At 37.4% G+C, this 13181-nt stretch overlaps 1 protein-coding gene across 1 annotated transcript in view; it reads left to right on the top strand.

Annotated features, from left to right (window-relative positions):
* Positions 1-4812: 4812 nt before the first annotated feature.
* Positions 4813-13181, top strand: part of MYRF (myelin regulatory factor) — a gene marked incomplete at both ends in the record, with an annotated part of 111919 nt that continues 103550 nt past the window's right edge. The window contains one exon of the mRNA XM_081332128.1: positions 4813-4858. Within this exon, the coding sequence (XP_081188254.1) occupies positions 4813-4858 (46 nt within the window). The remainder of the gene's footprint in view (positions 4859-13181) is intronic.

Here is a 13181-nt window from a genome sequence, read left to right as displayed (position 1 = left end):
ATACTCTGTGACATATAGCTTATGAATTTCAATCTCCACCATATTGTATCTAATAGTTCCTATAATACCATCAAATCATGCTGCTGTTCCCCTTTTCCAATCACAGCCAACCCTGAAATTAGATAAAACTCATACTAATATAAACATCTTTTACCTCTATTTACATGTTTACTGAGCAAACAGATATGCCCAGGATCAACAGATACAACTTTGAGCTGTAAGGCTGAAATAATTTCACAGAATTAGGGCTGGCAATGCCTCTGTATTTTATTAACATAGTTTTCTATTATGCTTTTCCTGATTAAAGATACAAAGAGTGATGTTTTCCCCAGTTCACTCTTTTAGGTATGAATTTAGCAAAGATCGTTGAGTTTTTTCCCCCATTGGAAATCAGAGGCAAAAGTCCACTCAGAGTTATCACAGAAGCAAAAAGTTAAAATAGGGTCTGTGCTTTATTGCATGTAGAAGATCATCTTGAGTTGGGGGGAAACTATCACTAATCACCACCTGTCATCTTGGAATACCCACACCAATCACTACATATTTTAATGGAGTTCATGGACTACTCATCTCAGTTGAGTCACACTACAGTATATAACCAAGGTCCATGATCTTCCTTCAGTACAATACTTAAGAGATCACTTGCTTTGCTTATCAGCGGAAAATAACACCAAGTATATTTGTATGTCTTTCTCTTCTAATATGGTAGGGGGAAAAAGGACTAGGAGAAACGAGCCAAACAATAAAAGACAATAACATTCACCAACTTAGAGAACCTCAGATCTGTTCCTATCGGTACCACTTTAGCTGTTGAATAAAGCACACAAAATCATTCAATTTAAAATACACTTTGACTCTCAGAAGCTTTATATGTTGTTTACATATTTTTATGTATCAGTGGATGAAAAGACATGATATATATTGCCAAGATGTTTCATCTTTTGTTATTTTTTTCTAAGACTAATGAACAATACATGTTTCTGGCATTTATTCTTATTTAAGAGAACACGGGAATGCAGCCAACATAAGAAGGCACCTTTGAAGAGAAAACTAAAGAAGTGAGGAAATGATTGTCTTTCCTGGCTACCATTAGAAATAATGAAAGCTAAACAAAAGAACACATTTTGAGGAGGAGGAGTAAACATGACCTCTGCAAAAATAAATTTTTCTTCACCAAATATGAACATCTTTGATAACATCAACAAGCATGTAAATTGAAATATTGCAGTACATAACATGGGGTGAGGCACTGCTTTGACTCAATGTCCTGAGAAAATTGTAGCCAAGGAATAAGAGGACAGACCTTATGATATTATAACTTTGAGCTATAAAGTATGAATCATTCTGACCAGATTCAATGGAATTAAGGACTTGGGTCCTTAAAACCATTACTTTACTCCCCATTTCTTTCTATGGGGAAATGCTTGCTTTCAGGGCTGACTGAGGCTGACAGAAATGAACAAAAATGTTTTGCTTCCTCCCTGGTTGCTTGAAGGGTTTTCTATGATAGACAAGGGGAGGGAAAGAGTGAAGGAAAACAATTGTCTTAAGAGAAGGAGTTGGAAAGGGGTGGGGGGAGGTTGGAAAAGACTGTTGAGCTTTTGCTTTCCAACTCTGAAATAATAGCCCTATTGCTCTCAGAAAAACCACAGGTCCTCCTTTTCTTTTGCCCCCTCCCTGAAGAAGAATTTGTCATTGCACAGCTGTGAAAGAGAAGATAGATAGATAGATAGATAGATAGATAGATAGATAGATAGATAGATAGATAGATAGATAGATAGATAGATAGATGATAGATAGATAGATAGATAGATAGATAGATAGATAGATAGATAGATAGATAGATAGATAGATAGATAGATGATAGACAGACAGACAGACAGACACACAGAGAGAGAATTTGCCCTTCTGAATTAGTTTGCAGGGCTGGACAAAACCTCATTGTGTACTTTATCTGTCCAGAAGAGAATGGGCCCACAGTCTCATTCTGGCAGGGCCTCTGCCTTTGGTTAACTGTGGTTAGACAACTGTAACTTCATTTAGATACGGTACTCTCTGTGTGTGTCTATATGAATGTGAGTATGGTTTGGGCATTATTATTGATTGTGTGCGCATCTGCAGAGAAACACAAACACAAATCTTCTCCATGTCCTATTCAGAAAAAAAAATAAGACACGTTTGACAGGCTTTAAAAATGGAGGTTAAAAACATAACCCCATACCTATTCATTTTAGTCTTTTCCAAGACCTTGTGTATTTGTTTCCCTTGTTTCCCAAAATGAATATCCATAAATGTCATAATATTATTGGATAACAATTGTTAATTCAGAAATAATTCACTAGAAGTTATTTCCTAGTTAGGAAATTTCCTGATTGCTCTGTAGGTACCACTTTGAGATATTTATGCAGAGGTATGGAAGAATTCAGTGAGGTTTTCTGAAACTAAGGGGAGAAATTTAGCAATGCATCTCATGTCTGGGTTGGCATATCATGTTATGCATGATTCGTTTAAACTATATTTTGAAAGTTTTATTTTAGTGTAATGTATGTACCAACTAAGAGTGCATGTGATATTATCTTCTATATCACCCACATGATAACATCTATAATTAAAATTGGTTACACTGACTCTAATTAATGGAAGTTGTGGTGCATAAATCAAATTGGGAGCCTCATCTAATAGTATGTTTTAAAATAAATTATATACTTAAATCCCTCCCAAATCCTCCTGTGCTGCCTTATTCTGGTGTGTTTTCCTGTGTAGAAATGGTAGAATCTAGGGGTGCAGTGAAAAGGGGGATCAGCTTATAACCCCTACATAGCACAAGCAAACTAAGTCCAACCCCCCCCCCCTTAAATGCCATATCTAACTCTAGATGCTGACCATTAGTTGAGAAGATTCCTGTGCATAGGTTTTTAGCAATAAGGCAGCTGAATTAAATCTTCAAATTTGGACCTTGCCTTTTGGTACCTGACATCCTGGGAATGATGAGTGAAAATGTTGGAAGTATATGCCAAGAGTATATACTTTTTTTTAAAATCCCATTTATATCCCGCCCTTCTCCGAAGACTCAGGGCGGCTTACAATTTAAGCACAAACTAATGAGCTTAGCAATAGCCTTCATTCTATGTATATGCCTGCTTATTAGGGCTTTCACACACACCCCCAAGCGGCATTATTACAAAGTCAGCTTAATTGCCCCCAACAATCTGGGTCCTCATTTTACCTACCTCGGAAGGATGGAAAGCTGAGTCAACCTTGAGCCTGGTGGGATGCGAACCTGCACTAATTGCAGGCAGCTGGTGTTACTTAAGGAGGCATTAGCCCACTGCTCCACCAAGGCTCTTTTAGCAGAGTCATCCAAGGCAGAAAAATCATCTCAGCTGCTCAGCTAAAGCAAGCACACACCCATATAGGGCAGCAGTTATACAGTAGGAAATCGGAGGTAGAAGATCCTTTAGTGACAATGGCAAAGGCATTATTGTGTGGGACAAATAAATGGTAGAGGACTCCTGTATTTTTTTTAACCAAGAACAGCATATGAATAGAAATTTACAGTTGGAAGGCCTGAAAAGCCAGTTGATCATCTCTGTTTTCTTAGAATCTGTCCTGGTTATTTATATGGAGCAAGCACTGGAAATCTAAGGAAGATCAGTGTGCTCAATGTTATGGACATGCTTTGTTTTAATTTGCTGCAGCAGGATGGGTAGTGTCAATAATTTGATCTGCTCCAGTTTTATGCAAGACAACTTCAACTTGCTACAGGCAGTCCTCAACGTACAACCATTCATTTAGTGATCATTCAAAGTTACAATGGCAGTGAGAACAATCAATTTGCCTTCAGAGGTTTTGGGTGCTCCATCACTGGAAACTTTTAAGAAGAGCCTGGACGGCCACTTGTCTGGTATAGGGTCTCCTGCTCGAGCAGGGGGTTGGACTAGAAGATCTCCAGGGTCCCTTCCAGCTCCGTTGTTCTGTTAACCGTTCTGTTCACTTACATTGTCATGCCATGCAATCCACATTTCACGAAGCAGCCAGTAACACCATGTGTTTTGGTTCCTTGTAAATTTACAACACCAGCTGCCTGCAATTAGTGCAGGTTCGAGTCCCACCAGGCTCAAGGTTGACTCAGCCTTCCATCCTTCCCAGGTAGGTAAAATGAGGACCCAGATTGTTGGGGGCAATTAAGCTGACTTTGTAATAATGCCGCTTGGGGTTTGTGTGCGAAAGCCCTAACAAGCAGGCATATACATAGAATGAAGGCTACTGCTAAGCTTGTAAGCCGCCCTGAGTCTTCGGAGAAGGGCGGGATATAAATGGAATAAAAATAAAAAATAAAATAAAGACAAGAACAGCGACTTCGAGGGCAGCCGTTCGCGTCGTGCCCGCTCTGGCCAGCAGAGAGCAGGAGCAGTGGAGGCGGGCGGAGGAGGAGGAGAAGGCGGAGAAAAAGAGGCGAGGAGGGCGTGAGGGGAGAGGCTGGGGCGTCCGCAGAGCCGAAGTTGACTGCCAAGCGGTGTGGGGAGGGTGGGTTGGGGGGGAAGCCGCCGCCGCCGCCGTGAAAGTGCCGGCTGGGGGAGCCGGGGAGCCAGTCGCCCCGGAGGAAAGCGTGTCGCTTCTGCTCAGACGACGGAGGCACTCCCCAACTCGGGGCTCTCGGGGCCAGAGTCCGGGGAGCCTGGTCCGAAGTCCCAGGGCGAAAGGGCTCCGGGGCGCGCGCCGCCGGTGTTGCGCGCTCGAGGCGCCCTGGCCCGGGGGATGCCCCTGTGCGGGCTCGGCGACTAGCCCGGCCGCTTGGTGCATGGCCCAGCTATGGAGGTGGTGGATGAGACCGAGGCTCTGCAGCGCTTCTTCGAAGGTAGGCGAGCGCGAAGCCCCGGCACGTTGCGAAGGGTGGGGGAGAAGGGCGAAGCCGGCCTCGGTTTCCTCCTCCGCTACTCTTTGATTTGGGAGAATCAAAGTAAACGCGCCTCAAGTAACGCGTGTCGTGTCGAGCACGGCAGGTGTGTGGCGGGAAAGAGAGGACTTCTCGGATTCGCGCGAAGGAAGTTGCGAGAAGGGGAATTAGAAGGGCAACGCCGTGCGTTGAAGGGGCGCCAGGACCGCTCGCCGAGAATTGCCCACGGGCCCTGTCAGAAAGGGAATCCGGACCGCAACGCAAACGCCGCCCTCGCGAGGGGCTTTGAACGATGCCCTTTCCCTTCCCGGTACCCCGCCAAGCCCCGCTCGTCTCCTGAAATTGCACGCCTCGGTTCTTTATTTACTTTCTTCTGCCCCTCGAAGCTCACCTTGCGTTACAGTCTGATAAGGGTCACGTGTTACGAGCGATCCTGAGCTGGCTTGTTGGTCTCTTGTTCGTGCTTGTTTCCGTGTCCAAATTGTGGACGAAAGCTTTGAGGGCCACGGCTGATCTAAGATACGACTCACACAGGTATAAAACCACTGGATTTATTTTATTTTATTTTTTTACCAAAATTCACACTAGTTAAATCAGTAATAAACTGTAGAGCAGAATCAAAAGTGGTTGTGTCAGGATCTTGTTCCTTCCACCATCTTTCTCCAAATTTTTAGAGTCTTTTATCATGTCATCCTGGATACATCTAATCGTTAATAATTGGTTAGAAAATCCATATGGGCTGACAGTCGGAATAGAATCAGACAGTGCAAAGTTATCTTTTACTTTTTCCTGTAATATAGCACATCGATCCTATATTCATTCTAAAATCCCACAGTCATTCTCAAGTGAGGCTCAGGTCATTTGTCACATGTCAACATTATCCAGTCCTTACTAGGCTTTGAGAAGTCCCTTAATCTTTTGTAAAAGATTATATACTAATGAGGATTCCTTCCCTTTCTGTGTGTCCGATTCAACATGGCAAAGGCCTGTATGTAGTTTTTCCTACATGGTTTCCATTTTGTTACCGTGATGTCATAATACCCTGTGATGGATATTATTTTTGAATTATAGAACTTTAAATTGTATGGAATTCTCATATCCAGAAAAATTCAGAGATTTGATCCTTTCCTCACAGCACATAGTACCTGTTGTGTTGTGGCTGAGATACAAAAAGAAATATATCCGTTTCATTCACATTTTATGCATACCCATAAAATGTGAGTAGACATTTTAAAATGTTAGTTCTGGGGACAAAAATAATGAGTGTTGCAGCACCCTCAGTACTAATGCAAATAATTATGGCATAAGAACATTTTGTTGTTTTATTTTTTTCATTTTTGAAAAGCTGCAACACTCTGTTTTCGCTTTCTGAAAAATATTGTATGAACTTATTCTTAAGGAAGACTAGTTATGTATTACTTGAGTGCTCAATATTTAAATTACCTAATATGTTGCAATTTGGTTTTATTTTAGTGTATATATAGGAATATGATTTTATTTTAATATAGCCACAGGAATCTCAATACTTTTGGGATAAAAAAAGTCAAAATAGGGGAGTCTGATTCTTGTACTTTTTTCTGTTAAAATTGCCTCTTCCCTTACCTACAAACTGCTATTAGTCCCAGAGGAGGAATGTATTATTTCAGTCCATGAAAAACTAACAGCCCCCTGCAGGGTGATAAACATTATTATGCACTTAATAAAAACTTATCTTAGAATATGCTGAATTAAGTCGGCATGATCTTTCTGAATTTTTTTTTGGACATTGTCTCTTTAAGTTGCTTTTGTGCTGTTTCAAGATTTGCTTTGCTATAGTTCTTATCTTTATAAACTTTTTCTTCTCAATAGTTCCAAAATTCCACTGTGATTTTTCCTTTGTAAGGTACTGTGAACCATCTTTTCTTAGCAGCACTTTTGTATTTGTGGGTTCATGGGAATATGGCTTATTTCACTGATCTTGATTCCATTTCAGAAAACTAGCACTTTACACTTTACCGATGAATAAGTAGTAAGGTGTGGAGGGAAGACACTCCAAAGTATGTGAATAATTTTTAAGTCATATCCTGTGTACTTTAGTTGTGGACTGGCTGAATGGAAGGGTGACTTGAAGTTAACGTAATGTATTGATCAAATCCAGGATTTGGTAATATTTTATATTCCTCCTCAACACTTCTTTTCTTGTCAACTTCCTCATGTAGTGATGATGTGGCAAATGAACTAGAACAATTGATAGAAATGGTAATAAACTGAAAAAAGAATTGTTTGCAGACCAAACAAATCACATCTAATATCTTTCAACTTTGTATACAATTGTTTACAACTTATTGGTCTTTGTATACAGTTGTTTGCTGCCTATGCTCAAGTGCTGCTTGAGCATAGGTGGCAAAATATTACAGCAAAATTAGTAATGATTAGCTAAAAATATAAGATAATAATTAACAATATTATAAAACACTACTTCATCCCACCAAATCCAACTCCTTGCCTTCTCATTCAAATCTACTCATACTGTGGTGCAAAATTGCTTAAAAGAATCCTCAGTCACAAAAAGACTTGGAATTAAAAGGTCATACATACAACTGGTTTATCTATTTATAATTGAAAGAAAGGTTTACTTCAGATGAGAGACTCTCTGGTTTTGAAGCTGTTAAAAATGATTTTGCAATTGTAGCGTGCTTGTAAGCCGCCCTGAGTCTTCGGAGAAGGGCGGGATATAAATGGGATTAAAATAAATAAATAAATAAAATAATGATGAACACTTTATAGCTAAGGTATATAAAATGGTGCTGAGATTAAATTTAGAAAGTGAATATGTTAAGCATTGTACGATTTAATGGGGAAGAAATTTTGGCTATAATATAATGTTGGACCAGTAGGAACAATTGTAGACCAATGATTGAAATATACATTGAATTATAATCTTAGAGAATTTTTATAAAATGGTATACTGATGGTATTTAACACCAGATAAATTATCTAAAACATACAAAAGTCTTTTGACTGTTTGCTGGGTATGTAACTGTAAGGAAGGTATTTTAAAATCATACGTGTTGGATGTGTGATAAAGTAAAGGAATATTGAGAACAGCAGATCCATATTTGAATTCAGAATATCCTTAAAATGGACTTACAGTGGAAATCAGAAGGATTTTTTTAAAGTACTATTGGATAAATAGATGGGGGAAAAATTGAAACTTTGTTATCGTATACTTTGTCTGTAGCACCAATCCTATATGATCAAAAATGGAAAGAAGTGTTAATTTCCACAATGGAGGAATGGATTGAAAAGATGATGGAACTGACAGAAATAGCAAAGTTAACTGAATTAATTAGAGAAACAAATTTAGTCTAAACTGCTTTTAGACTTTCTGCTCAAAAGAGGAAAAAATGAAACTTTAATTTTCGGTTTCGACGGTTAAGTAGATCATGGTTGCAGAAATGGCTAATTTACTATTTTAAATACATAAAAAGTTGATACTACAACTACTATATATCTTACTCCACTGAAAGTAAATGGAAGTCTGCTTTCCTTCTTTTCTTTTTCTTTGCTCGATTTATCCACTTTTTCTCCCTTTCCTTCCCCCCTTTTTCCATTGTCTTTATTTTTATTTGTATTTTATATTAAGCAAAAATATCTTTTTTTAAAGAATCTCCAGTCATCACAAATTTAAAAGAAGCATTGTGGCCTATTCTCATGCTTTATCTCATTGCTTAAAATGCTTTAAAATATAAGGGATGACAAATTAACTAATCCCCAAATAACTATTAACGGTGGTGTTATAGTTATTCAGAGCCTCTTGTTGATTTACTGTATGAAGTAATATTCCCAATTTCTATATTTCAAGTACATCCTTCGTAACATCCTAGCTTCCCCATCTGCATTTTTAAATGGTTTACTCTAGTCTAGAGTTAACAATGACTAATTTTGAAGGAAGAAATCTGGCATGTCACTTTTAAACTAAAATCAAAATGATGCACTGTTGTTGAACTTCATCAGGTATATATATATATTTTCAGAGATGCAAAAGTAAAAGTTTTGGCATGTTTGCAATCTTGTAGAGGTCTCACTATTCTAAGTGTAATTTACACTTGTTATTTGGAAGTCCAGTCCCTCCAGGCTTATTCCTGAGTATCTGACTACAGTCCTAATTTTAGGATTAATTCTTTTGGCTCACTTGTAACACATCTATGTTTGATGGAATCTTTGCAGTTATATCTTTTAAGAAATTATCTTGTCCAAAGTTATTAACCTGTACAGTGTGAAAATGAGATAGTTGTTTGTTACTTTTGTAACAAGATTATGAGAAGTAGGACTTATATAGCTCCAACAAGTCACTGAGTTGTTTGATTTTCTTGTTAGAGTGTACAAATTTCTAGGTAGCTTTGGAGAACTAGCTAGTTCTGTTTGGTTCTCATGTACTGTATTTTGTATTTGGGTATTCTGTTAGATGAGTGGAAGGAAATATTTGTAAAAAAGACACTGCTGATATGGATTATCACCCTGTTTCCATATATTCTTCTCTTCCTTGTTTTAGTTTCTTTTTATGAGATGTTCCTGATTGCTTGTAAAATAAGAACACTTGATAGGAATAACTTCTCATCAACTTTTGATTTGCTGTATACAAAATTTACATTATCAAAGTCTAGACTGAGGTGAATTGTGAAATTTGGAAGAAAAATATGCACAAATGACAACTCACAATTAAAACCCAACTTTATACTACTCCTGCTGAATGATTACCTTTAGTTATAATGATCTATCATATATATTCACGGATAAACCAAAAATGTTAAGTTCCAAAATGCACCCCCAAAATTTTGTTCCTTTTTTTACCTGCAAATCAGAGCTCAAGATTTTTAAACCACATCATCGCCTTAAAATTGTGTGGTTTTATAAATGACAGGAACAGTTTGCCATTTTCCACCTATCACTATGGATAAAAATTCTAGGATGGGCTTATCCGCAATTAGTTATGGTAGTATAAGAATTGCCTTTCAAGATTGAACAATGTATTTATTTATTTATTTATTTAGTTATATTTATATACCGCCCTATTCCCTGAGGACTCAGGGCGGTTTACAGGGAATTAAAAATCCAAAATACAAAAATTAAGAACCAAATTAAAAATATTAAATTGACCCTGTAGTCAGTTAAAAAGAACCCCAATTAAAAATTTCTCCTCAGTCTGGGCCCGAGAGCTCGAAGAGCCAGGTCTTCAGGCCCCGGCGGAATGATCGGAGGTCGGGGGCAGTTCTCAGCTCCACCGGCAGCTGGTTCCAGAGGGCAGGCGCTCCCAGCGAGAAGGCCCTATCCCTGGGTGTCACCCGCCGGCAATCTCTTACCGGCGGGACCCTGAGCAGACCCTCCCTGTGGGAGCGCACTGGGCGAAGGGCGTTTGATGCCGGCAGCAGGTGTTCCCTCAGATATCCCGGACCCAGGCCATGTAGCACTTGCCGTTTAGATTATCATCTTCTCGAACTTTTCCAAGTCCAAATAATGAAAAAAAATTATCACTAAGTCCCCTTTATCTATTTCAAGCTCTTTTATTTACTGTTTGAGTTTACTCAGTCATGTGATGTGTTTCCATTTAGAAACACCATGAGCTGCTTTGCAAATTCATGATTTGCCCCATTTTTCTTTCAGTATCGGACAGACGTATTTAAGGCTACTTCTACTTTAAGCAGGATCTGTGAATTGGTGATTTGCTATATATCTGATCATCTTGAGTAATCTTTAGCAAATTTAAGTTTGCAAGGACAGTTTTCAGCTTTAATTAGAATCTGGCATAAATATTTGATTTACAAAGATTTTTGACAATCTTTTAAAGGAAATTGGGATGACAAATGGAAGAGTAACTATGGTCATTTAAGCAAACAAAGTTGATTAGTTTTCCAACATGTAAAGCAAAGAAAGATAGTTGAACATATTTATCTCCTTAGTAAGATAGAAATTGATTGATATGTTTCCTTTTCTTTGCTTACCTTGTGGGAGGGATTTAAACAGTGGTTAGATATTGTTAGGGAAAAAAAGTAGTAATTTTATTCTGTATTATAGATTACACGTCAAGGAGGGGTTGGATTAGATAATCTGTAAAATCTTACCAGTTCTGTGATTATAAGATTTTAAACTACTAATCAACTGTCCAAAAATAGTTTTATTCATCTTCTAGCAGAGCAGTTTGAATACAGTATTTTCTCTTATTTACTATTTATTTGGCTTTTTTAAAAAAAATATAGAACAGATCCTGTTCTCTACATCCTGGCAAGTGATTGTGAACTATTTGAAAAGTTGATTTCCCTCCTAAAACTTCTAATTATCTCCAGCATTTATCATGAAGGAATTCCATTGTATAGAATGATGCATTCTTCTGTGCTACAGAAATAACTAATTATGAAAGAAATAACATATCAATTTAAAAGCACATCAACATTTACAGTACTGTTGTTTCCATAACAGTGCCATTAAAATGAGGAAAGAACAAAGAAGTCCTGTTCTCCTTTCTCTGCTGAGAATATGAAGAAGACAACAAGCTAATGGCCAAAGTGGTTTCTACTTTATCACTTCAAGTCTTTGGAGAATCCATACAATTGGATTCCTGAGTTTTCTTTCAATTCTTGGTTATTACTTTTTATTAGTTTCATTTTTGTGCCTACTCCCAGTGACAAACTTTCAAGACCAGTCATAGGCTGTGTACAGAAAATATTCTGGTGATTTCAAACTAGTTGCAAACTAGTTGTATTTATAATGTATTTTCTTTTTTTTTAAAAGAAAACTTAGTTTCATTATTAATAGTGAATTCCTCAAGTTATAATTGATAGAAATAATTTCAGATATTCTGTCAGTTCACAATGAATTGCGTTCTGAGTTAAGGAGATCTGTTCATTCTATACTATTTAATTTTTAAGCATATTTCCTATATCCATGTACCCTTTGAAAACTGGTGAACAACATTTCTGGCTTATATTATGGAAAACAAATTATTTAGATGGATGGGCAAAAAGGTATCTAGTACTTCTTTGAGAATTTTGAAGAGAGTACTAAATTATAAATAGAAAAGTATAATATTTAGCTGCGCAGTATATGGAAAGTTAGTAATGGGATGGGCAGTGTGCAGTAAGAATTGTTGAATTTCAGTTCCCATAATAAGAGATGACAGACATTGCTGATGAGCAACATTTGGAAGATAACACTTGCTGAAGCATTCTGATTCTATTATTCTTGAAACTTAAAAACTATTTTCAACAAGGAACTTATTAACACTAACATCTTTTCCTCATCCTTCAAAGTGATAATATTAAAAGACAATGGAATTCCTGTATGCTGTTTAAAAGCTAAACATTTGGTAAATGAAAAGTAGTAAAGGTTCCTATCAGTTTTCCAGATGCTGTAGCTACAGAATATTTTCAGTACTGAATATATTCAATCCCAAAAGCTACAAATTCTATAAACAAATTCCACTTCACTTCTGGGATCTGACTCATTTATGGAAGACAAGTGCTGTACTGCTTCCATTTTGTTTTTTATTTCTTTTTATGTTTTTATTATAGAACGTGAATTGAATAAATCCCTGATGTGCTATTCTTACTGAATTGTTGCTAGAAATATTTCTAAACATTAAAGAATGAGTACTGAACAAATGTCATAAAATTTAGAATAAATACTCCTGTCCTTTCTGACAAAGGATATTACAGTTAAGCTTGCTAGAGTTCATTATCCTCCTCAGTCATTGCAAGCGAGCAATGACTTGTCCCAGCAGGAATGGCAAAACAGGATGAAAATGGGAATTTGGTGACAAAAACATGGAAGCCAAGAAATTGCTTGAGCAGTAAATATATTGGAATAGGTTGTAATGGGGTGGAACAGCTCGTGTGGCATGCATGTGCCTTTGTCTTTTACTTTTCAAGCATGGAGTAAAAAAGGAAAAGGTTTTTTCAGATCCTCTGATTTTTTCAGTTTGCTGTGGGAAACTATTCTTTGTGTGTGTAAGGATATTGAAAGACTGTGCTGCCCATTGCTTCTCCATTGCAAGCTATTGAAAGTTTTGGTAATACTTGCTGGCCAGTTGACTAACTTCTCTCAGGATAAAAAAAACAAAACAAAACAGAAAATAAAGTGTGTTTGTAAAGGTAAAAAAATTGTATGTATTAAAGATTTGATGAAGCAAGTAAGAATTCAGTTATTTTTCCTCTGTCTGCTGCATTTCAAGAGTATTTATGTAGAAGGTTTGTATTTTATATCAAAGAGAAGTTGGGGAGTGTTGGGGAGTGTTGGGAGAAGCGTCTGA

The sequence above is a fragment of the Vipera berus genome, assembly GCF_964194415.1.
Source record: "Vipera berus genome assembly, chromosome: 1".
Classification (NCBI taxonomy): domain Eukaryota; kingdom Metazoa; phylum Chordata; class Lepidosauria; order Squamata; family Viperidae; genus Vipera; species Vipera berus.
This window is presented reverse-complemented; position numbering and strand designations above follow the sequence as displayed.